This window comes from Balaenoptera acutorostrata, chromosome 4 (genome assembly GCF_949987535.1).
Source record: "Balaenoptera acutorostrata chromosome 4, mBalAcu1.1, whole genome shotgun sequence".
NCBI classification, from domain to species: Eukaryota; Metazoa; Chordata; class Mammalia; order Artiodactyla; family Balaenopteridae; genus Balaenoptera; species Balaenoptera acutorostrata.
This window is the reverse complement of record NC_080067.1, coordinates 46,743,540-46,767,097: the sequence shown is the minus strand read 5'-3', so window position 1 is coordinate 46,767,097 and position 23,558 is coordinate 46,743,540. Positions and strand designations below refer to the sequence as shown.

The window sequence follows — 23,558 nt, the reverse complement described above, 5'->3', positions numbered from 1 at the left end:
CAGTTCTACACCGCTGCTTCTCAGAACGCTGCTTCAGAGACACCTGAAGGCTACTAGAACAGGAGAGGAAAAAATGCACAAAACTGGGCAGCTGGAGCTCGATTCGAGATGGCAACCTCACCAGCGTTCTCTCTGAATGCAAATAGCAGACCTCCCAAAGGGCGCTGTGACTTATTCGGCCATGCCTTCCTCTATCTACCCTTAAAGGTGGAAGGAATTATGGTACTGTGATTTGCTTTTTTCACTTGGTAATGCAAGAAAATCGTGGTGTCTGGTGGTAAAGTTTAACAGCTGCCTGTTACATTAGGTAAGGTGTAGGCCAAAGATTAAGGTCATGCATGATCAGGATAAACACACAAAGACTGGTCAGGTGGTACACAAAGTCTATTTAACTAATAAAGAAAGCGAGGGAAGAAGGTTACTTCTGCCGTGCAGGCGGCTCTCATCCTCCCCACGTCCCTCAGCCTCCAAGAGCAGCCGCGGAATAATGAACCATTTCCGAATCTGTTTCTGCAGGGCTGCTGCAGGGCCGAAAACCTGGGCTCAGGAGGGCAAAGCATTCTCGGGACAGCTCTGCCCCTCTCAGCAAAGGGTGTGACCACATCGGCCCTGACTCACTGCTCCAACGAGAGGACGCAAAGTCTGACGCCTGGAGGGCCCTGTAAGGGATCTTGAAAACAATCGTAGAAGGAGAATGTATGGCACGTATGCCATTCACTTCACACATGTGACTCTACAGCTATATATTTCCATATCTTGAACATTGGATGAAAGAGTCGGGAAAACACGAAGAAACCATTTTCCAGCCTCTCAACTACACTGGCCAAGGGCGCCCTCTGTTCATCACGGCACATAGACCTAAGACGGCCGGGGATGGGGAACCCCGTGTCTGGGATGGATAATCCTAACTGTTAACTCCCACACCTTTCACTACATTAAAAGAGACCAGTGTGTTGAAAGTCCTTTAGTCTAAGGCAGCTGCAACCCCAAAGGGTTCACTGCTCTTCTGTTTTGCTGCTATTCCTGAACTTCACCACCATGACTGTTATGTTGTCAGGGCAGCCTCTGTAAAATGACTGTAAAACTATGCTCTTGGCCCCAAAGTGAGGTTCATCCAAGCGGTCCTTGATGAATCGAACAGCTTCTTCGTTGCTGAAAGCATCCCAGAGGCCATCTGATGCCAAGATCATGAACTCGGGCTGGAGCTTGTCCAGGTCAAAGGTCAGGATATCTGGGTCTGGGATGACCACGTTGAGATTTTTCAGCGGATAATCCCCCAGGGATCGAGACATGGCCAGGATTCCCTGGACCCTCCAGGAGCCATTGAAACTGATGAAACCACCTGGAAAGATAGAATGAGCCCATTAGCTTGACCAGCTGCTCTCTCTCACCCCGCGTGCGGTCCGCGTGCATCTGCAAAGGGCTGACCTACTGCATGTGACCTGTGTGCTCCCCTCACCCCACCTTGGCGCTACCAGGAGGGAACAGCGTTCCTCTGCATGGCTTGAGGTTTGACGCTCTACGGGTAGATCCTCAGGCCCTCATCCTTGGTATCTTAAAAGCCTTCAAGACCAAATTAATAAGAATATTGAGGGTAGGAGGTATGGGTGAGGGCATCAGTTTTAACTTAAGGACACCTTGGCAGCTCGGTGACTGACAGTAGGGAGCCGTAGGGTGGGGATCCAGGGACAGCAGCAAAACAGCACTGAAAGGCAGGTGGATGGTACCAGAGAAAACCACTGGGATCCATCATTAGCTTGAGGCTGCCCTTGGGTGTGCTGACATCTCAAAACACCTCCCCAGATAGAATCAGGATTAAAGAATGGTGTATTTTAGCACAGTTGTTAAAGGCTCAGGCTCTCGGAGGAGACTGCTTGGATTTGATTCCTGGCTCTGTTACTTTTAGCTTTGTGTGACTTTGGATGAGAAACTCTTTCTGATCCTTGGTTTCCTTGGTTCCAAAATTGGGACAATATCAGTACCTATTCCACTGAGGAGTTGTGAGAAATAAAGGAGTTGGTTATTCCGTATTAATCACCTGGCACAGTGCCTGCATGTAACATGCATTCAGTATTATCTATTATTATTTTTTCTTTAAGGGAGCTAGAACTTTGTCCATTCGCATATTATTTGTCAGATATTTATTAAATATATATTCCATGCAGGGCAATTTGCAGGCTATAAAGTTAGACAAGATCCAGACCTTTCTATAAAGAAGTAGACAGCCTGGCAGGAGGGAAAAGCCACCTGTATCAACAGTTACAAGCACAAAGCAGTATTACTTCAGGGAGAGACTAGCACCTGCTAAATGCTGTAGGCAGATGGGGAGGAGGGAGCGAAGATTTCTGGTTGTGATAATCAGGGAGGAGTGAGCGTTAAAGCTGGGCTTTGAACGATGGGTAGGACTTCCATGGGCAGGGATGTACGAGAACATTCCAGGAAGCGTGGTCTCCTGGGCAAGAGCATGGGCTCTGGAGTCACTGTCCTGGGTCTCAGTTCTGGTCTCACCATTCACTAGCTGTGTGTCCTTGGGCACACGAGCCTCTCTGAGGCTCCACTTCTTGGTTGTAAAATGAGGATAACATTATCAACCTCGTAAGGTAGGGAAAGAGAAAGTATATGTAAAGCGCTCAGCTTAGCTCCCAGCACAGAGCGAGCACACAGTAAATGGCAGCTGACATCACTGTTGTTGTGGAAACAGCTTAAGGAATGGAGACAGAAAGACCAATGTGTATTTGACCTAAACTGGTTGCAGCGTACTGTCACACAAAACAGGAGGGGGAGAGATGTCCAGAAGGGAAGGCTGAGGTCAGAGAAAACACACATAAAGATAAGAAAACCAATCGTTGTCCATTAAGCCCTGATGTAAAATACACCCTTGACACAACAGGCGAGATTAACGTCCTTGGAGATGCTGTCAGAATTTGCTACTATAATCACTGTGGGGGCGGGGGAGGGTGGATGGGTACGGCAGGGAAGAGGAGAGAGGATAAAATGGGTTGACATTTCAGAAGAGAGGGCTGGATGCTAAGGCTAAGGTGGCATCTCCACCTGTACCGTATACACATCCCTGCCTGTGCTTCCTCAAGAGCAGGCTGACTGTATCCTAAGTCCGGGGTCACAGTGGACGGAGACGCTCTCTTCGTAAGGAGGGAAGCTCATCAAAGCTCGAGAGATGCTCTTAAAACACTGTTCCATCCCATCAACAGAAAACCTGACCAAAGCTTTCATTAAAAATTATTCTGCATCTCAAGCAGTCACTGAAGCAGGAGGTTGTAATAAAATTCAACGCTTTTGGACTCAACAGTATAGCTTCCAACTGTGAAAACTCAAATGTTGATTAGGTTCTGGGCAGAAGCTGATGTGTAGACATCGAGGGTCAGCCTGTAGATTCCCCCAGGCAGCAGGGGCCCTTCTTGGGCTGAAACCCAGGGTACCTGAGCTCCCTCGGCAGCTGGGCCTGCGGCTTAGCATGTGACACAGAGGCTACATGCTGTGGTTGTCAGTCTGGGGAGGGAAGGGCTCCTCCCCTGCACGGGTAGAAAAGAATCCCCCCCAAAATTGACTATGAAAATGTAATCATCAACTGATAATCTTCCTTCAAGTCTTCGTCCCAGTGTCACCTTAGTTAGGCCTATGCTGACCACCCCGTGACACTCCCCATTCCCTAACCTGCTTTGTGTCTCTCCATAGCAGTTATCACCTTGTAATATACTAGATAATTTACCTGTTTTTACTTATTTATTGTTAATGTCTGTCTGTCTACTACATTCCCTACCTGTTTCTCAATTCCAAGATGTAAGTTTGTACCCCCAGCCCCTAGATGTTGAAAAAGTGAAAAAGGGATTCTCCCCCTCCCCGAACTGAAATATGTACTTATATTAGGCGCTGAGCTCAGTGTTGGGAGTATAGAGAGGAACAGACCAAGTTCCTGCCTCAAAGAACTCATGGTCAGGAAGGCAAGACAGACAAGAGGGCCAGGTATGTCCACACATTGTGAAAGGTGACCCAAGAGGTCCACACAGGATGCCGGGGAAAGACTGAAGGGGGTGACGGGGAAGGCTGCCAAAAGGACACCCTTAAACCAAGTCTTAAAGGACAAGGTCGTTGTTACCCACTAGACGGTGGGGACAACACTTGCAAAGGCACAGAGTTATCAGCTCCATGGTTCATTTGGTGGTTAGTAGTTTGGCACGGTTGGAGAGAAGCGGGGTATGGCAAGCAGGGGCCCAAAGATCTCATTAGCCTTTAAACTAAAGGCTTTTTTTGGGCTCTTTTGGAATCTGTGGCCACAAAGAAGGGCAAATTCAGTAGCCACTCATTTGATAGGAAATGTTACAAAGTCCAGTCCCAGCTGCCTCAGCAGCAGCGTCTGTACTGATCTACTCATCACTGGGTAAAGGAACATCTTCATTCCCAGGGGCTCTCCCAGCAAGCCACCGTGTCCACTTGAACAAGACAGCACAAAGTCCTTGGGGGCATTCACAAACTCACCGGCTCTCTTTATCCTCTTCCTTTCCTTCAGCTGGTAAGGCTTGTGATCATGAGACAAAGGAATGGCATTCCCGTCCTTGTCACACAGGACCCCACGCGAGTCACCCACATTGGCCACGGTGAGGTCTTTATCTGACAACAGAGCAATCAAACACGTTGTGCCTGCAAAACAGGAGAGAGAGGCAATACAGGAGGTCAGTGGTGCTTTGAGGTTAGGCTGCTTCTCGTGGTTACTGGTTCTTCAGTCATTAAAACTGCTCCTGCTGGGTGACGATTTGACTCCAGCCACTCCGAGAATGACAGCTGTTCACTTCAACAACACTGATCAGATCTGACGGTCAATTTTCTTAACGATGTTGGAGTCTCACTGAAATAGGCTAGGATAACATTATCATTTTCCCAAATCATTGTTGTCTCTGCTACTCTTGATTTAAATGCATATCACACTTAAAAGGATTCGGAGAGAATCAGAATCAGCTTGAAGCTTCAGACAATTGATATTTATTTTCTGCTGCTTTTTGGTGCTGAGTTTCTGTGAAATCCCTGTTGAAAGTGGGAAGGATGGGGGTCGGGTGGGCTCTTCAAGCAGGAGGGCCTGGAAGGGCCAGTAAATGACAGATGTCAACAACCAGGTCCTGTGGAGCCATGGGGAGCGGTGGGGAGCAGCCTATACAAGCTAGCCTATATGAAGTCTGACAGCAAAGACCAGCGGCCAGAAACAGGTCGGCGCCAGGGTGTGATGGGGGCGGACTGTAAAGGCAGAGGCAGGAAAACCCAATGTGAGGACAGAAATGAGGTCTATGTTGACAGGCAGTGGGGGATTGGGGTGGTCAGAGTCAGGAGGGAAGCAAGAGGGAAGAGCTCTTTGCCTGGAGCCCACACAAGACACAAAAGGACGAGCTCTCTCTCCTCAGACTCCTCATGCAATGAGAATGGATAAAAGCAAGGAGAGCTGCACAGTCAGGTCTAGTTTGAGGCCGCCCTTATTACCTGCCCGGGGCCCTCTGTCCAGCCCCTCTCCTTTCTCCTCTCCCCCTTTCTGACAGTGTCACTGAGTATGCAAATACCTGCTGAAACACACAACCCATTCAGCTCTGGCTTCAAACCGATAATGCCTTTCCTTGTTAAAATTATTCATCAATTAGTCTTCATTAATATTTAACCTCCTCATTAAGAAGGTCATATTCAATAACAGAATGCAAACTGCTTTTTATCTGCACAGAATGACAAAAAAGACTGAATTCTTAAATAGACATAAAGAATAAACACAGATTGATATCAAGAGCGGGGAGAGTAATTAGCATTTTCAGCTATTATAGTCCTATTGGAAACTCCATTCTAAAGCCTGGTTAACTCAAAAGTGCCTTGATCAGAAATGGAAACACATGAAATGTTGGTTAACTCAGGATGTCTGATGTGAAAAGCCTTGTGAAAGGAGAAAAGACTAATCTCAGGATTATCAAAGCAAACAGCAAATCTTTCACCTTAAAAAGAGCTGTAAGAATGAAAATGTAAGCACAAGACGGACAATTCATATGATTAGAAATCATTATTCTCAGTTTTTGATATTAGTTGCATTTTGGTCTTCAAGCATCCTCACTTTGTCCTCAAGCATCTGATTGTGTTAACCTGTCTTATCACGATGAAAGCACAGATTCTCCATAAGGCACACTCTTGGAGTTTGAAAGGTGAAATGGAGACACCGCGTTATTGGATGTTACATGGCTTGGGGGCGTTATATCAGTTCAACTCTTGGAGTTGTGTCTCTCAGAGGCCCTCTTCCCTTCTCGCTCTGTGCACTTCGAGAGATCATGGCCCTGACCTTTGCTTCCACCACCATCTCACCTACACCGCTAGCCTGGCTGACACTCCTGAGGTCCATATCAACTGCCTGCTAGGCATTTCCATTTGCACGTACAACACGGGATCCAGAAGAGGCTTTGGGGTCTCCATGTGAGGGGGGTGAAGGGATCCACCTGGATGAGCTATAAGCCGTTTCCCCACCCCCATTTCAGCCACAGCAGCGCTACATCCACTGTTAGCTTCATTGAACTGCTGCATGTTCTTTCTGTCTGTCTTGTTTTTTTTTTAAAGAGGGAAGAGGTAATTTCCATAGCTAAAAAAAAAACCTTTGAAGCTTAATTGTATATGTGATTAAGAACCACTGAAGGGTTTTAAGCAGGAGAGTGACATGACGAGATCTGTGTTTTAGAAGATCACGTCAGTGGCTTTGTGGAAGATAAACTGGAAGCAGGGGGAACAGGGAGAGTTCATGAGGATCTGAATTAATGTAGGAAACACAGGGATTGAGGGTCGGGGACAGATTACTTAAGAGCAGAATGGATAGGTCATAGAGAATAAGGAAATAAAGGAGAGGGGGAGGTCTAGGATAATGTCCTGGCGTCTAAAAGGGGGGCACTGGGTGCGCCATGGACAAGCACTTAAGGAGATGTCAGCTTGGGCTTTTGGGAAAGGCTTTCTCACTGAAAGAGACATGATGCAGAACACGACCCATTTCTTTGGCCTCCTGTGGCTCCTGTGTTTCCCGGGGCTGTGGCAGCCATCTTGCACCATGAGGGGCTATGGCTCAGAGTCAAGGCTTTGTGTCCAGAAGGAGGAGCAGAGAGGTGAGGAACCCGAGTCCCTGAGACATCACAGAACTGCTGAACCAGCCTGGACCCGTCCTGCTCTTGTTCTGCAAGACACTAAATGACTTGACTACTTAAGGCTTTTTACGCTGGATTTTTTATTGTTGTTGTTCCTTGTGGTATCCTAAGTGGTTCAGGGGCTTACAGTTCAATAAGGGGCTTCTGGATGAGAGATTTAGAGGGTGACTGCTTTGCTTCACTCACATGTGAAGATTCATGGCCTGTTGATTCCTCTGTCAAGAACACGATCCCATTGTTTCTACGGGTCTATAAAATCTACCTCCTGATGTGGATTTCAGGAATGTACTGCTTGGAGAAAGTGGTAATTGCCTGTGTCAACAATAGACTCTTAGACCGGGCCGAAATGGGTGAGCCCCAGGTGGCAGAAGGAGAGCTGCAGGCTGTGTTTAGGATCACTGAAATGTCACTATTCCCGCTCCATAGAACCTGCCTGTGTCCTGGGTGGAGGCCCAAGCATGACCGAAAACACTGTAAACAACTTATTGTTTGGGCGTTGCGGTCTTAGCTCAGGATTGCAAGAGACAATTTATAATCTAATCTTACATTACAGCAGAAACTACCTTGTGGCTGAGGAAAACTCCAGAAAAACATTATGCCCAAGAGGAAAGGAGAAAATCACTTTTTCTTTTGTACGTATGAGAAAAAACACTGCCAAGACTCTGGTTATTAGTTTTGAGATAAACTTAGCCATCATAGTACTATTGATCAGAAATACCAGGGTCTGACAATATCACTTAACCCTGAACCTCAGGATTGTCTATATTAATAATTTAATCTAGGTGATACCTTAATTGCAAATCTGGACAATATTCTGGAGCTTTAACCTAATGGTCTGACTTAGATAAAAAAAAAAAACAAACTGTAAATTCACACAGAATAGACTTCAAAATCCTAGCTGAGTGAGGCCTGGCAAGTTATTTAACTTTTAAGCTTCAGAAAATGGTACCACCATCCACTTAGTTGCTCAAGCTAGGAAACATCCTTAGTTTTTCTCTCTTCCTCATTCCTGACATTCAATCCATCGTTAGGTTCTGTCACTCGTACCCTCAAACACATCTTAAACCCCTTCCCTTCTCTTGTTCTCATCGCGCTGACTGTAGTGCAGGCCACCCACCATCTCAGCCAGCAGGCTATTTCAGTTCTCCGGGTCCTGCATGATCTGCCCCTGCCCAACCTGTCCAATGTTACGGCATACCACCCTCCCCTTGCTCAAGGCCTCCCTTCTGTTGCCCAAACATGCCAAGCTTTTTGTTGCCCGTGGGCCTCTGTACGCAGTGTTCCCTCTGCCTAGCATAGCTCCTAGTCCTTGGCACTGGCTGACATGCACGTGGTGATGTCTCGGTTCAAGTGTGACATCTTCAGAGGCCTTCTCTGATGGGGGATCTCATTTCCTCTTTATGTCCTTTATTGCCCTCCCAACACACAATTATGTAAATATCTTGGGTATTTCTTTAAACAATTTATTTAATGCCAGTCTTCCCCTGTACGATGTCAACTTCACAAGGGTAAGAATATCATCTGCTTGTTTTTCTTCCTATAATGCTGAGGTCTAGAACATCACAGACCTCATATTTGCTGAAGAAACAAATTAATAGAGGAGTGATAAACAATCACACACTCTCTTCCTTGGTCCTGATCTGACATTATGCTAAGCTCCCGCTGTCTTGCTCTGAGTATGTCAACCCAGTTCAATACCACACTGTACCACATCTTCTAGATAATGCCACAGCAGGGAGATAGCCAACTGTAGCAAAATACATTTTACACATTGATCAAAACATAAGGACCCTCCTGTACATGTATAACCATGCTCACAGGCACACTGTTAGTAAGTGAAGAGAAGTTCCAGCCCAGGCCTGTCCCTAGCTCTTTCCTCCAATCCAGGCTCCTGGAACAATGTTAATGAAACATGAGCAGGGCATCCATCCTCACCAGCTTCTAAAGCCGTGGCACCTCAGGAAGCAATAAAAGTGCATCATGGTGGTCATTACATGAACAATCTCTGTCTACGTCTGACCTCAATTTGTACTTGTACAAAGCAGGCACGTTTTTGTGTTGTTCTATTAATTCTTGTTCTCCTTAGGGAAAACACACGAATGCCAATTATTCATCAGTCTATTCCTCTAAACCAGCCTTCTCTCTCTTGATTTAATTTCTAGGATGCAGACAAAGTAAAGGTACACAAGAAAACCTATTCTGGACTTCTCTAAGTATTTTCATTGGATAATATTAGGCAATGAATTCATTGGATGAGTTGAGCTTGAGAGAAATGTAAATCCTAATGAGGATTAAGTAGTTTGGGATATCTCAGCCATCTTTTAAAACTCTAGCTAAAAACTTTCCCAGTTCAGTTAATAACAAAGTAGTAATAACAATTTGTTCAATGCTACAAACGCCACGAAGTGGCTAACAAACACACTTGCAGTTGATTTCCTGACACCTTAGGGTGGGGGAGAGGCAGGTATTATTCTTCCCTTTAAACAGATGAGAAAAATGGGACTCAGCGACTTCGTGTCATACTCATGATTACACTGCTCAATGTGTATGTACTGAATGACCAAATGACTAAAAACCCTGGGAATCCAGAATTATTACTTTAGTAATAATAATAATGATAGACCCACTGCTTAAGCATTTTACTATAATGCGAAACATTTTATTTACATTACATAACTTAATCTGCACTACCTGTGAGAAGGCATAATTATCCCCATTTTACAGATGGGGAAACCAGGTCTCAGACAGTATAGCAACCTGCCCAGGTCACACACACGGACTGACTGATTCCACTGGGCCAAACCTTTGATAATCGACACTCCTTCTTGCTTTAAACTGTTCTCTTCCTACCCCCAGAAGGAATGATTTCTGTGACCAGTTTCTACATTTCTGTGTTTTGAATAGTCCCCATCAACTCCCCCCCTTTTGTAGTATAAACTGGCGCATGTCACAGAGAAGTTTGTAAACCAGGATAAAATTTGATCAGTGTGATGTGAATTTCCTTTAATATAATTGTGATTCTGGATTAACTTAAACAAAGCTGGTACATTTCAAATTCTCCATAATAATCAATCAGAAAGCACGTGAACCTCTGCAAGTAAAAAAAACAAGTGACTTGGATTAGTGTCAAGTCCTTTTCACCTTGACTATTTTGCTGGTTTTGAACAGGAATTGTAAACTCCGACGCCTTCGGGTAAGTAGGCCAGGTATAAGAAAAAGCTTATGACCCTCTTGGAGTAGCTTTATCCCTCTACTTTTGACAGAAACATGGGTTCTGAAGATGTTTTTCTACTCTAAGAATGGGCAAGCATGATGATAAGGGACAACTGACATCAGGTTTCAGTGTTGGGTCCACAACAGGGAGTGGTGTGGCTTGTGGCAAACTAGAGAACACTTGCTAAGGGGGCAGCGTATCCTCAGCAATGAAGATGGTTGCCATGTGGGAATGCAGGCCCACTGTAACCGGTTACTCAGATTTTTCAAGGGAAGCCATTTTTATGTGAACTCTCCTGACTTTTCAATGTTGACAACTTTTATTTAAAAAAACAATGCAAGCCAAACAAAAGGCAACTGTAGGTCAAATGATTCTTTGACCCATTAGACTAGCAGCTTCTTTTAGGACCAGGGGGATGCCTTATTCATTGCTGTATTCTTATCATAGTGCTTTGTACCTTGCACAGACCCTTAATGCTGGGAGGGGCGCTAAGGACTGAGGTGGTGGTGAGGAAAGTGGAGGTGCTTTTGTACAACTTGTACTAATTGTAGTATTTGTACAATTCACACCTTCATACTATGTAAATATATATACTCTTATTTTTTGAAAAATATTAACAGGGTTATCTAGGTGAGGGGATGTTAGACGACTTTGTTTTCTTCTTTATGCTTTTCTGTATTGAGATGAATTTAACATTACTTAAAACCACAACGGTTCAGGAGCATATCCACTGCAAAAAGCAAAGTATTCAAGACATAAAACAGAAAATGCAGAATTGACAATCATGGTAGTAGAATGGTACAGGTAAAAAAAAGGCCCAGAGGAATAAGGCAGTGACAATGATGACAGCACCACTGTTGACAGATCGTTAAGTTCAGATTCACGTTCGCCCACCAGTGACTATCCATCAGTGACTCCGTGACAGACATGTGAGCCTCAGCTGCCTTCAGGTTCCCCCTGCACAGCCTTACCTCACCTCTGAGCAGTGCCATCTACAAAGAACAACCTGCCCTGAGTGCCAGTCAAAGCACATTACCCTCAACCCCTTGCATTTCCCTCCCCCCTTCCTGTATGCACACAGCTATGATTTAAAAGTTGGAGTCATGAGAATCCTTATTTTATGAAAGTTCAGCTTACTGCAACATTTTCTTACGTGACTGACACCGCAGTTTCACTTTTTCTGGGGTGGGGATGGGAGGCTGGGCAGAGCAGAGAAAGCCGAGTGCAGTTAACATGGCTTAGGAGTCCTGCTTCACAAAGCAAGTGGACTCTCTCCCAAACAATGAATGCCACTCACTCATGCTAATAGTGATTCCCCTCAGTGACAGAAACTCTTTTGTAAGAGAATAAAGGAAATTGCCATTTTTTTCTTCAGGAAAGAAAGAAAGAAATTGGGGGTGGGTGGAGAAGAGGTGACGAGGGGAAAGGAAGGGAAGGGGACACACACACAAAGAAACAGAGAGAAAGAGAGACAGACAGACAGAGAGAATGAATGAATATTTCAGTGAAGGTGTTACAACGGCCTAAAAGCCATTCATTATACCCAGCAAAGGAGATTCAACACATTTATATGATAAGGAAAAATAGGTTTATCTTGAAAAGATTTGACAATGAATGTTAGTTCAATAACACAATTCCAGGGCCTAGATGACATCAAGGCCTGGAAACTGACAGAAATTATACTGGTGTGCAACATATTGGAAAGAGAGCAGGCAAAGCCAGTCATTAATGAAAGCACCATGGGGAATGATAAGATCAGTGCCGGCAGGGCTTCCAGCCGACACTGATCTCCCACAGCCAAAGCTGTGATGAGCCCTGAAACACAGATAAAGTACCAGGCAGCTGGCAGATAAGACTGACTCCCTGGCCCCATCCCCTGTCTGCACAATCTCTAAGTCTGCCACAGTTTGACCTGCTCAGAGTCTGTTCACCAGTCTTGTAATAATGTCATGGCAGAGACAGACCTGGCTGGGATGATCCAACCTCTGGAAAACTAAAGAGTAAGCTCTAATCTTTCCTTCTTTATGCCTTTTCTCTCATCTATTGCCTGAATCCTTACACTTCCCTGCTCTACATTCTCTTGGAGGCGGGCCCTCTTTAGAATTATATTAACGTGCATGGCTGGGGCCGGAGAGTCACCGGACACAATTGTCTAACTCCGTGCAGGAAGGAGGCTACTGAAATAATACCAACTAACAATTCATACTATTAAGTCAGTAGCTCCACTGTGATGAGTCTTATAGTGAGAGTTTGAAAGTTATTTTATGCTATGAGAGCCATGAATGGAAAGTGACTGGAAAGAAATCTATGTGTGCAGAGAGACACGTGCGGGCCAAATTGTGGGAGCGGCCAGACACCGTCCATTCACCCCATGCCAGGCTCCGTGCTCAGTCCTTGGCACAGGCAATTTCTTTAACCCTAACAGTCTATGAGGTACTATTATTCCCATTTTACAGATGACAAAACTGAGATTAAGGGATCAGCCCAAGGTCATGTGGCTAGTGAGGGACAGAACTTACCCAGTGTGTTGTCAGAGTGTTACTTTCAACCTTGAAGCAGGCTGCAGCTAGTCCACAGTTACTGTTTCTGGGCAAGCCAGAAAAAGGCATCTCTTCCTCAAGACACTTTACTAGCATCTCCATATAAGGGCCGTAACGCATGTTCAAGTTGACGACAGTGTGAACGGCGCCTCCTAGAGCCGTGTAGTCAAACATGTACAGTGATGTAGGCAGCCCTGCTCCTGGGCTATACCCTGCCCCCGCCACCCCACTCCCAGCCCCGGAGGGAAGAGACCAGAGGAGAGGGTCACTCAATGAGTAATTTCTGCAGGACAGCACATGAGAGGTTGTCTACTTCACACAGAGACTGGCAGCAGCCCTAGAGCCCAAACTGGAAGAGTGAAATACTTTTTTTTTTTTTAATACATCATTATTGGAGTATAATTGCTTCACAATGCTGTGTTAGTTTCTGTTGTACACCAAAGTGAATCAGCCATATGCATACATATATCCCCATATCCCCTCCCTCGTGAGCCTCCCTCCCACCCTCTCTATCCCACCCCTCTAGGTGGACACAAAGCACCGAGCTGATCTCCCTGTGCTATGCGGCTGCTTCCCACTAACTATTTTACATTTGGTAGTGTGTATATGTCTATGCTACCCTCACTTCGCCCCAGCTTCCCCCTCCCCTCCATGTCCTCAAGTCCACTCTCTATGTCTACCTGCCTAGCCACTAGGTTCATCAGTACCTTTTTGTTTTTCTTTAGATTCCATATATATGTGTTAGCATATGGTATTTGTTTTTCTCTTTCTGACTTACTTCACTCTGTATGACAGACTCTATGTCCATCCACCTCACTACAAATACCTCCATTTCGTTTCTTTTTATGGCTGAGTAACATTCCATTGTATATATGTGCCACGTCTTCTTTATCCATTCATCCGATGATGGACACTTAGGTTGCCTCCATGTCCCGGCTATTGTAAATAGAGCTGCAATGACATACTGATAGCAACACATCTGAGGCCACATCTGAGTGTTCCTGAGAACACATTAAGGCCTTCTTCCACCAAGACCTAGTAGGATGGCAAACTATCTTTGCGGGTTTCCAAATAGAGGAAGCAGTGATAGGACATACCATATAGGGAGGGAGGCTCATGTGAGGCCCCCAGACCGGGCCCAGAAAGAAGCCCCCCACCATAAATGGGACCCCTTTGGGTCTTCCTTTGCAACTGAAGCTGCCTCAGCTTCCCTTCGTCACATGCTGGAGCGTAGAGTGGCAGGAGTAACATTTTGTGAGAAAAAGGTCTATTACAAATTGTAATTTTCTTCTCCTCTCTGAGATTTTTACATAAGCAAAAAAATCAGCCATTGAGTTGGACACTGGCTGAATGTGAGGCAATCAACTTGATGACAAACTCTATTATTTTAAACCCTAGTACTAGGAGTCTAATTCCAGATCTAGGTCTACTTGGGCTCTTCCTCAGCAAACATACAGTAATTAATAAAATGACTAGAAGAAATAAGAAACCGTGTACAAGTGTCAGAAAGGTCTTTTCCACAAATGAAGTGTGCCACCCTAAATAAGACAAACAATCTATTTTATGAGGTGATGGGAGATGGGGGGAAGAGGTCATAATTCAAGCTTTTAGAATCTGATGGAGAATTCATTAAATTTTCATACTTCACCAAAGTTAAAATATAGATGCATCATCTGATGTTCTTGGACACCATTTTTAATTTATATTTATTTATTTATTTTAATTTTTAAAAATTTATTTATTTATTTTTGGCTGTGTTGGGTCTTCGTTTCTGTGCGAGGGCTTTCTCTAGTTGCGGCAAGCACGGGCCACTCTTCATCGCGGTGCGCGGGCCTCTCACTGTCGCGGCCCCTCTTGTTGCGGAGCACAGGCTCCAGACGCGCAGGCTCAGTAGTTGTGGCTCACGGGCTTAGTTGCTCCGCGGCATGTGGGATCCTCCCAGACCAGGACTCGAACCCGTGTCCCCTGCATTGGCAGGCAGATTCTCAACCACTGCGCCACCAGGGAAGCCCATGAGCTGAGTTTTGACTGATGAACAGGAGTTAGCCAGACAAAGTTGGTCGGGAGGAAGGCTTGGATTACGTGTATGTATGGATGCTCTATGTGTCTGTGCATGTGTGTGTATGGGGTGGGGGGAGTTGAATAAATAAATGAATGAAAGGGGATTTTTTTCTCTTCTATACTTGAGAAGGATTTTTAAAATATTCTTTTATTATGATGATGACTAGGACATCTGATTTAACATAAGTCCAAATATGTCAAATCTCAATATGGAAATTAGTGACATTAAGAAATGTCAAAGCTCTCAAACATTGTCAAGCTGCAAATATGATTATATAGACCCACATGCTATTTAAGAAAATTATGTTTAGAAAGAAAACATAAAGCATTCCCAACTTGACTTTAGAATGTTCACAAATCATCCATAGGGAATTTTCTGTGATTACTTAATTAATAGTAAAGATTTCCACCATATGCTATACTGCCCCATTTCAGCACTGTAGTTAGTCAATTACTGTACTTATTTAATTTTGGTCTATTTTCAGTTCATATGTTTAATCTTATAGAGAGTTAGGGAACACGTGCTCTTACTCGCTTGCAAATGTCATGTGTAATGGGAAATTCCCAGCCTTGAAAAACTTAAATTAAGAGCACATGCTATATCAGTCCTTTGTTATGATGGCTGGAAGACATCCAGCTGAGGAGTTTTGAAAAAGAAGGAGGAGTGTTTAAGCACTACTTACTAATTAAATCTCTCAGGCTATGATTTAGAAACAATTTTAAAACTATGTATTGTACACCAAAATTTTGATTAACAACTGCTCAACTGTCACTCCTTGAAAGAAATATCTTAATGTAAAGAAGAAAGTAAAGGGTTACCCAGAGGTAAAAGAATGTACTTCACTAAGCACCAAGCCACTGGCCAGCTAAGTCTTCAAAGTATGATCATGAACTCCGGCACATCCTTGTCGCCCTAGAGAGGGTCCACAAGGGGAATAACCCATCTTAGACCCAAGCCTGGTAGGTTCATACCCAGTTTCCAAAGGGAGTAGATGTTGCTTGAGATCCAGGACCAACTTTCTGGAAGTCAACGTTTAAAGATCCAAAGGCTTGCAGAAATCAGATTTTAGCATTTATATTGGAGAAATTTATTTAATTCAGGCCCCATTTTGCTCAGCAGATGGCAAGCAGTTTTGTTCAATGCTTTCTACCTAAATTTACCAAATCGTAGAAATTTAAAATACAGTGAGGTATGAGCCTCATAAAATTCCAAGAGAAATTGAACCTTGGAAGTTCCAATGCTAAAATAGCTTCAAATGAAAAAAAATCCATGCCTCCTCCTTACGGCTTCCCCACTCAGTCAGTCTGCTTTCTAAGAGGGCAGAGCACCAAGAACCTGGATCATTTTCCCAGGAGAGTCCTCAAGGCTGTCTCTTAATTGATAAGAGGCAGAACCACTGAAGAAAATGGAAGACTTTTCACATGATTTTCAGACTAATTACTGAAGAGGAGAAACTGGATTATAATACACACCAAGGAGATGTGCTTACAGTAAAGAATGAAAAGGTGTTAGGATGTAATCAACTTTGCTTTTTAAAAGAAAAATAAAACTCTCAACTATACTAACTGTTATATGCAACCTAAAACTAGCTCTCTGCTATAAATTTATGTGAGGTGATGTGACTTAGCCTCTTGCTGAAGAAATGGACACAAGAATATAAGTGTTAGCCACTTATATTCTCGGCAGGAAAAATGGACTTGTCAAGTATCTTTCTAGCTTTAACAGAAATCCCTTAAAACCATGGATCTCTGCTCTGAAAGCCCTTTGAATTTCCAGTATTAAATGCATGTAGAATGCCCTGACTGGTGACCACAGGTTGATAATAACTAGGCAAAGGGACTGAAGGAAACATGAAAAAGGAGAAAAAAAAAAAAAAAGATAAACAAGAAGGAATCCATACTCTGCATCAAAAATTCCCCCAAGCTCTGCAATGTCTTAACCAGCAGGAGACAGGCTTGACTTAACCAAACTCTATGACTATCTAGGTAAAATTCACCATTTACTGAAAGATAATAATAACAGCTCATGTTTATTGAGCATCTACTCTGTACCAAACATTGTTCTAAGTACTTTAAACATATTAATTCCCATAGTCCTCACAGCAACTCAACTACTAATACTCTCATTATCCCCACCTTACAGATGGAGGAACTGACACAGAGAGGTTAAGGAATTTGCCCATGGTTACACAGGTATTAAAGAGAGAAGATGGGACTTGCACTCAGGTACCCTGGATCGGAGGTCCACGATATTAACTTCTACGGGGTCTGGTCTTCTGTACTTAAATCCAAATCTTTAAGTTCCAGTTTCTCCCTATATTACTACTCCATATATGCACTCATAACCAGCCATCCCCAGAGGTGAACAACTTATCAATAAAGATATGTCAAGTCAGTAAGTATATCGCATAAAGAGGATGATCACGGAATATCTCTATACCCCCTCACTGACTTAAATAATTAATGTTGTCCCAAAAGTAGTTCTGTATTTAAGATAGAACAGGTCAAAGTAGATTCTGATCTTCTCTTCCTTAGGAAATCTGACTCAGCTTGATTCAGACTTCCTGAAATACCATTTCCCTTCTATTTCTGTGGTTTCTGGTGATGAAAATAAAAGAGAACATCACATGTACAGCCTATTAACTGGAGACAACCAAGAAATGTTGAAATCAGCTGGCTGGACTGCCACAACCCTTTCAGAGTGTGTGAGACTATAAATCAAAAAGCACTGCAAAAGAGACTAACGTGTTCAAACCTGAAGGATGTCCTGAAGATGGCAAAATCATCCTTTAGGATGTCCTGGAACTAGGAAAATGGAACGATCTGTGTAGTCACTTTAACTCTGGTATTCCTAGCAAGAATCGCCATTTACATCCATCCAAGACATGATCTTATTCAGTTGAGAAATACACCAATCATTCTGAGATGAGGTAAGTTTTAGCCTTGTACTTCTCCTATTCATGTCATGAGAATCCTGCATCTCCTATTCTTTTGATTCATTCTTTCAGCAAGTATTTCTCTATCAACAACAAAGAGAAGCTGTAAGTATCTTGCCTTTATATGATGAGACACAACAAGCCCTCTGCACTTGTGAAGACAGTCAAAACAACTTGCTAGAGACTTGAAAGCAATAGTTACTTCTCTCAGAATTACCTCTTTCCCCTTTTGGCCAAGGGGGCCTGTACCATGTAAACCATGAAAACTCCACATGTGTTACATCAAGTTTGAGAGCTTCCTGCATTGCCTGCCACTTCTTTTAGTTTAGGTTCCTTACCTATTCAATAAGGAGAAGCATGCTCAAGCAAAACCGTGAGATGGCCTCATTTTGTCTCAGAGGATCTCATACTCTCTCTCCTCCTTGGGGGTGACAGTGGGGTTGGGTGTGGGACCTTAGCCCCATTCCCCAGCACCCAACACTTTAAGGCTTTTCTGTCTACTGAGCCACTCTACTCGGGTCTGTTTGCACACGGAATGCAACAATGCTCCAAGCCTCCAAAATCTCCCACTTTTCTACCCCTTCCCTTTCCACCATCCGCTCCACCGCCCACCCCCGTCCGCCTTAGGATTTCTATTACCTTGGTTTGAAGATCCTAGGTGTTAGGTGAACATTGAATAATAGAAACTTGATCTACCAACACAAGGTTAGGAATCTGCAATGGTAGGATTTCAGGGATTGTCATATACCAGTAGGATCTATGTATTTGAGTAAGGGAATCTTTCTTGTGTTTTTCAAAGTGTATCAGGTAGGTGATGACTAACTCCATTTATGTCTAAGGACAGTCCTTGTAATAAAATTGTGAGTCACTTTGGGTGTTCACAAATTGCTCAGGGATGACCTGTTGACTGATGGACAACGAACCAAAGCGAGAGTAGGAACTCTCTCTTTTTTTAAAATTTTATTTATTTTATTTATTTATGGCTGTGTTGGGTCTTCGTTTCTGTGCGAGGGCTTTCTCTAGTTGTGGCAAGCGGGGGCCACTCCTCATCGTGGTGCACGGGCCTCTCACTATCGCGGCCTCTCTTGTTGAGGAGCACAGGCTCCAGACGCGCAGGCTCAGTAATTGTGGCTCACGGGCCCAGTTGCTCCGCGGCATGTGGGATCTTCCCAGACCAGGGCTCGAACCCGTGTCCCCTGCATTGGCAGGCAGATTCTCAACCACTGCGCCACCAGGGAAGCCCGGAACTCTCTTTAAAATACTGGGATACCCAACCCAACAGGATGGAATGGAGGCAATTTCATTGCTTCCACTTATGGGCAAAGGGACGGGCTCCACTTTACCCATTTGGTTAAATCTACTGACACTACTACAAGAAAGTACTTTAAAAATTGGCCTCTTGTGTTCAAGCCCTAAAATAAAACGGGCTGGGGGAAAATTAGAGGTGGGAGAGAGACAAAAGGAGAAAAGGCCAGCTCTGTTAGACTTTGCTGTCTCTTCCCCTTTTTCCCCCAGGCAGAGAAAGATGCTACTGAAGCACCCTTGTTGCCCAATTTCACACTCCACGGCCCCTTGACAGAAAAGCTGTTTCGGATGTGACGGCACCAGAAGCAGGTGAGCTAAATAGGCTGAACCCTTATCACAGAGCGTTGCTGTTGCTGCTTCAGGATGCAGAACACATGGCTGCCATCAACAAAAACAGGGAAGAGTGTCATGGAAGGAACACGAGCTTTGGATCGGACAGCCTGGCCTCACAGTCTAGCTAAATGCCCTCAGGCAAGTGAACCAAGCTCTCTTGGTTTCAGTAACACAAAGCAAGGCCTGAGAAATTATCTGGCACGTAGTCGTTGCTCAGTGGTTGTTTGCTCCCTGTGGCTTCCTTTCCACATCACTACAAGGTCACCTTTACTGCCAGCTTGCACCTGTGGTATCTTCCTGAACTTTCTGCCTTAACTACACCTGACCTCTTGCCTAATTAGACAGATAAAGGGCATCTGATTCTTCCTTAGTACTTCTCAGAAACACAAGCCTCTCACCTGCCTGAATTTCTGCTGGAAGGGACCTCAGCGGTTGCAGCTTATGAAGGTAAAGAAACAGAATGGGGGGTGAATCATTTTGGGTCCCCATTTCAGGAGGGAGACTGGGGTATAGTCTTTACGGACGAGTCTACTTGCCTAAGATTTCTTTCTCCTGTTCTTTTACTCGGAAGTCTTGTTTGACATCCTATTCCTTTTCTGAGGTCTGATGGATTACACCAAATGAATGACCTCTGGAAACCTTCCTTTCTGGTTCAAGGTGGGGGGCTGTTTCTATAACCTGTGTTGTGACTACAATATAGTAAGTACATTAGGGACCACCTTTCTTTCATTTCATGTAACTTAGGATTTTGATATATGGATTCTGTTTATGGGGCAGGACATATATAGCTTTGAAAAACACATTTGGAAGCAAAATTGTTGGAAGCTTGGGCCCATCTACAAGTCTGACTCTAACTGGTGGTTCTCTAAATACCTAAATTCCTACTTCTGTATCTCCTGCTAATAGATATGACTGTAATGGTGACAGGAGGAGGCTGCTGATTGGGAAATGATGGAGAGGTCATCGTAAAATGCAAAACAGGAGTTTGGAAGGTTTCGTCTGAGATAGGCCTGAAACAGCTCATGGTGTGCTCTCATGGTATCAGCGGGCAGGGGCTCAGGAAAGCTTCCCAAGCTTCCACGGGCCAGCTTGGGCCCAGTCTTTTCTCCATGGTTTCCCAGGACCCCAGGGAGGCCACAGGGTGGGAGGTGGCGTGGGATACTGATACCAGGAATATAATCAAGTCACATCCTTTTATTAAATAGTTGCTGAGGCAGAGAGGTTAAAGGCTCACTCTCTTCTGGTTTCTCTTCACCAGTACTGCCCTCTATCCTAGCAGAATAGCCAGGAAGGGAGAAATGCTATGGGGTGTGTGTGTGATAGTAGAGTGGGGAGATGGTTTCCACAAAATGGTATGTATAAAAATGAGCTCTGGGGGTAGTGATAAACAGCAAAGTCAAGAGAAAATGGTAATACATTAAAATTCTTTTCTTGGGGGGCCATCAAGACTGTACTTTTAGAGATTATTGTGAAGTGTCTTTTATGCTTTCAGATACTACTTTTGATGTTAATAGTGGAAATTAAAAATATCCTGCTTGCATATAGCTTTCTTGTCTAAGTGCTTTCACGTACCTTATTTATTTGAATGTTACGACATCATTCTAAGGCGTGCAGGTTGATTTCATATGATTCCATTTTGGCATCATTAGTGGAAATAATTAAGCTTTGGCGTGAGATGGGCAGGAGTTTCAAATCTTAGCTTCTTATTTACTAGTTGTATGACCCTGGCCTTGGCAAGTTATTAGCCCTCTGAAACTCAACTTCCTCATTTGCTCACTAAATCTGGCTCTTTCGCATAACTGCCTGAGAGGGTGCTTCACAGGACACAATGAGATAACTTCTGTAAAATGCTGGCCATGAGGAACACTCAATAAGTGCTATTTCCCTTTGTGTGAGACTTAAAATCCATATCCGCCCTTTCACATGTGAACTGCCGTTAGACTGTATAATTAGGTGTTTTGCTTTCTGTGTGCTGGCTCTGAGGCTAGAATTGAGATGAGTAAACAATAAGCAAATGATCACTATAAATGCTTAATGGCACTGTGAGTGTAATATAAAACCACAAGTCCATTGAATGTGATAAATTAGACTTCTATTAGTACAGATGACCTCCCTGAATCCACACTGACCAGAGTCCATCCAGATTACTGCTATTACGTGGAGTCGCATGTTAAGGAGTACAATCCCACCAGTTAAAATTTTGTAGGGCATGCGCACTGACATTCTGTCAGCACGCTGATAATTTTTTATTAATGACCGCCTCAGGCTTAGGGCACCCTCTCCTAACATTCTGCCATCTGGGGGAGCCTTTCTGTCTTTGGTGTCATGTACCCTAGTTTACTCACAGGGGAAGGACGGTAGGAAAAGGGATGGTTATCAGATTCTGCTTTGCAGTATAGCTGGGATTCTTAGTAACAGCTGATGCTAATCTAGCCCCTCTTTGTGCCAACCTGGAGCTGATTTTCTCCTGGATTTCTGGGCCCCTCCTCTTTCCCTTTCCTCCTTTATCTCTGCTCAGCGTCCTTTTACAGTCTACTTTGCAGAGTTTCTTCCTCCACTGGTTTCCCAGCATCCTGTCCTTGGTCCCCTTTCCTGTCTTCTTCTGTACTTGCCTAGGATGGTCCCAGCCACATCCCCACCTGCAGCCACACCCGCCGGTATCCTTCTGTCTGCCAAATCTGTATTTCCAGCTCGAATATCCAACCTATCAGGACTCTGCACTCTGTTTTCCTACAGAGACCTCAGAAGTTTATTTTAAACATTTAAAAATTAATTTTAAAATGTCTTTGCTTTACCCTTGCTCCCTATTGATTTAGCCAGAATCAGAGAATGGCATCAACATTAATCCAAATTCAGAGACCTAGGAGTCAACATTGACACCTCCCTCTGTGCCCAGAGCTAATTACCCAGCAAGTCTTGTTAATTCTATCACTTTACTATCTTTGAAATTCCCCCTTTCCTCTTGGCACTCTCTGATTAGGAGAAGAAGAACATAGTGGCTAAAAGCATCAGTTTGGGGTCTGATTCCTAGCGTTTCTACTAAATAGCTGTGTGGTTATGAGTAAGGACCTTAGCCTTTCTGAGCCTTGGTTTCTTCATCTGTAAAATACAGATAACATCTGATTCGTTGCTTAAACAAGTGAGTGTTTGGTATGTAGGCCACAAGGAGCCCTCCACATATTTATGTTTTAATCAGTTTCTCATCTCAGTTACACCAGTGCTTTGACTTGGGTGCACATAAGATTCACCTGGAGGGCTTGCTGAACCCTACATTGCTAGGCCCTATTCCAGAAAATCTGCATTCCTAACAAATTCCCAGGCGACGCTGACACCACTGCTCCTAGGCCCACACCTTGACTAAAGAAAGGCCTCTTGGCCTGCAACCTTCCCACTCCCAGACCCACCTCCACCCCATACACAGCCATCTTTTTAAAACGTTATCTCATCTTTACATAAAAATTGCTTGAACTTCCTAGCAATTGCTAAGCACTTTTTCTGTGGTCAGACACACTTCTAAGTAAGTGCTTGACATGAATGAACTTATTTAAAGCTGAGAACAGCTTGTGAGATACATATTTCCATTCTACAGATGAGGAAACCGAAGCACAGAGAACTTAAGGAACCTGTCTAAGGTGACACAGGTAGTAAGTTTCAGAGACAGAATTTGATACCAGACTCCAGCCCTTGGCTCCAGAGGCCAGAATCTTAAACGTTATAATCACTGCCTTTCTGCCCTGTCATTTCCTCATCTTAAGATCCTCCAAAAAACAAATCTATGGGATTTAAATCCATCCCTTTGCATGGCCTATGTGACCTCCAAGTGTCCTTTTGCACCACTCACTACATTGTTCCCTGACCTCTAGACTGGTTACAAACTGGTTTGTCAAGTACACTTTACCCCCGCATGAAACACCTCCCTACCAAGTCCTATTCATTCTTTATAAAGCTCAGCTAAGATAGTACCTTCTTTGAGAAGTCTTCCCAGCTCTTCCCCACCAACTGTGGATTA

The 23,558-nt window shown here is 44.1% G+C and overlaps 1 protein-coding gene across 1 annotated transcript in view; it reads right to left on the bottom strand.

Annotated features, from left to right (window-relative positions):
• Window positions 1–366: 366 nt before the first annotated feature.
• PPM1L (protein phosphatase, Mg2+/Mn2+ dependent 1L) overlaps window positions 367–23,558 on the bottom strand; it is a 307,917-nt gene continuing 284,725 nt past the window's right edge. Inside the window, exons 3-4 of the mRNA XM_007187086.3 lie at window positions 4,495–4,656; window positions 367–1,342 (exon numbers count right to left, since the gene is read on the bottom strand). Of these exons, the coding sequence (XP_007187148.3) occupies window positions 996–1,342; window positions 4,495–4,656 (509 nt within the window). The 3' untranslated portion in view covers window positions 367–995. The remainder of the gene's footprint in view (window positions 1,343–4,494; window positions 4,657–23,558) is intronic.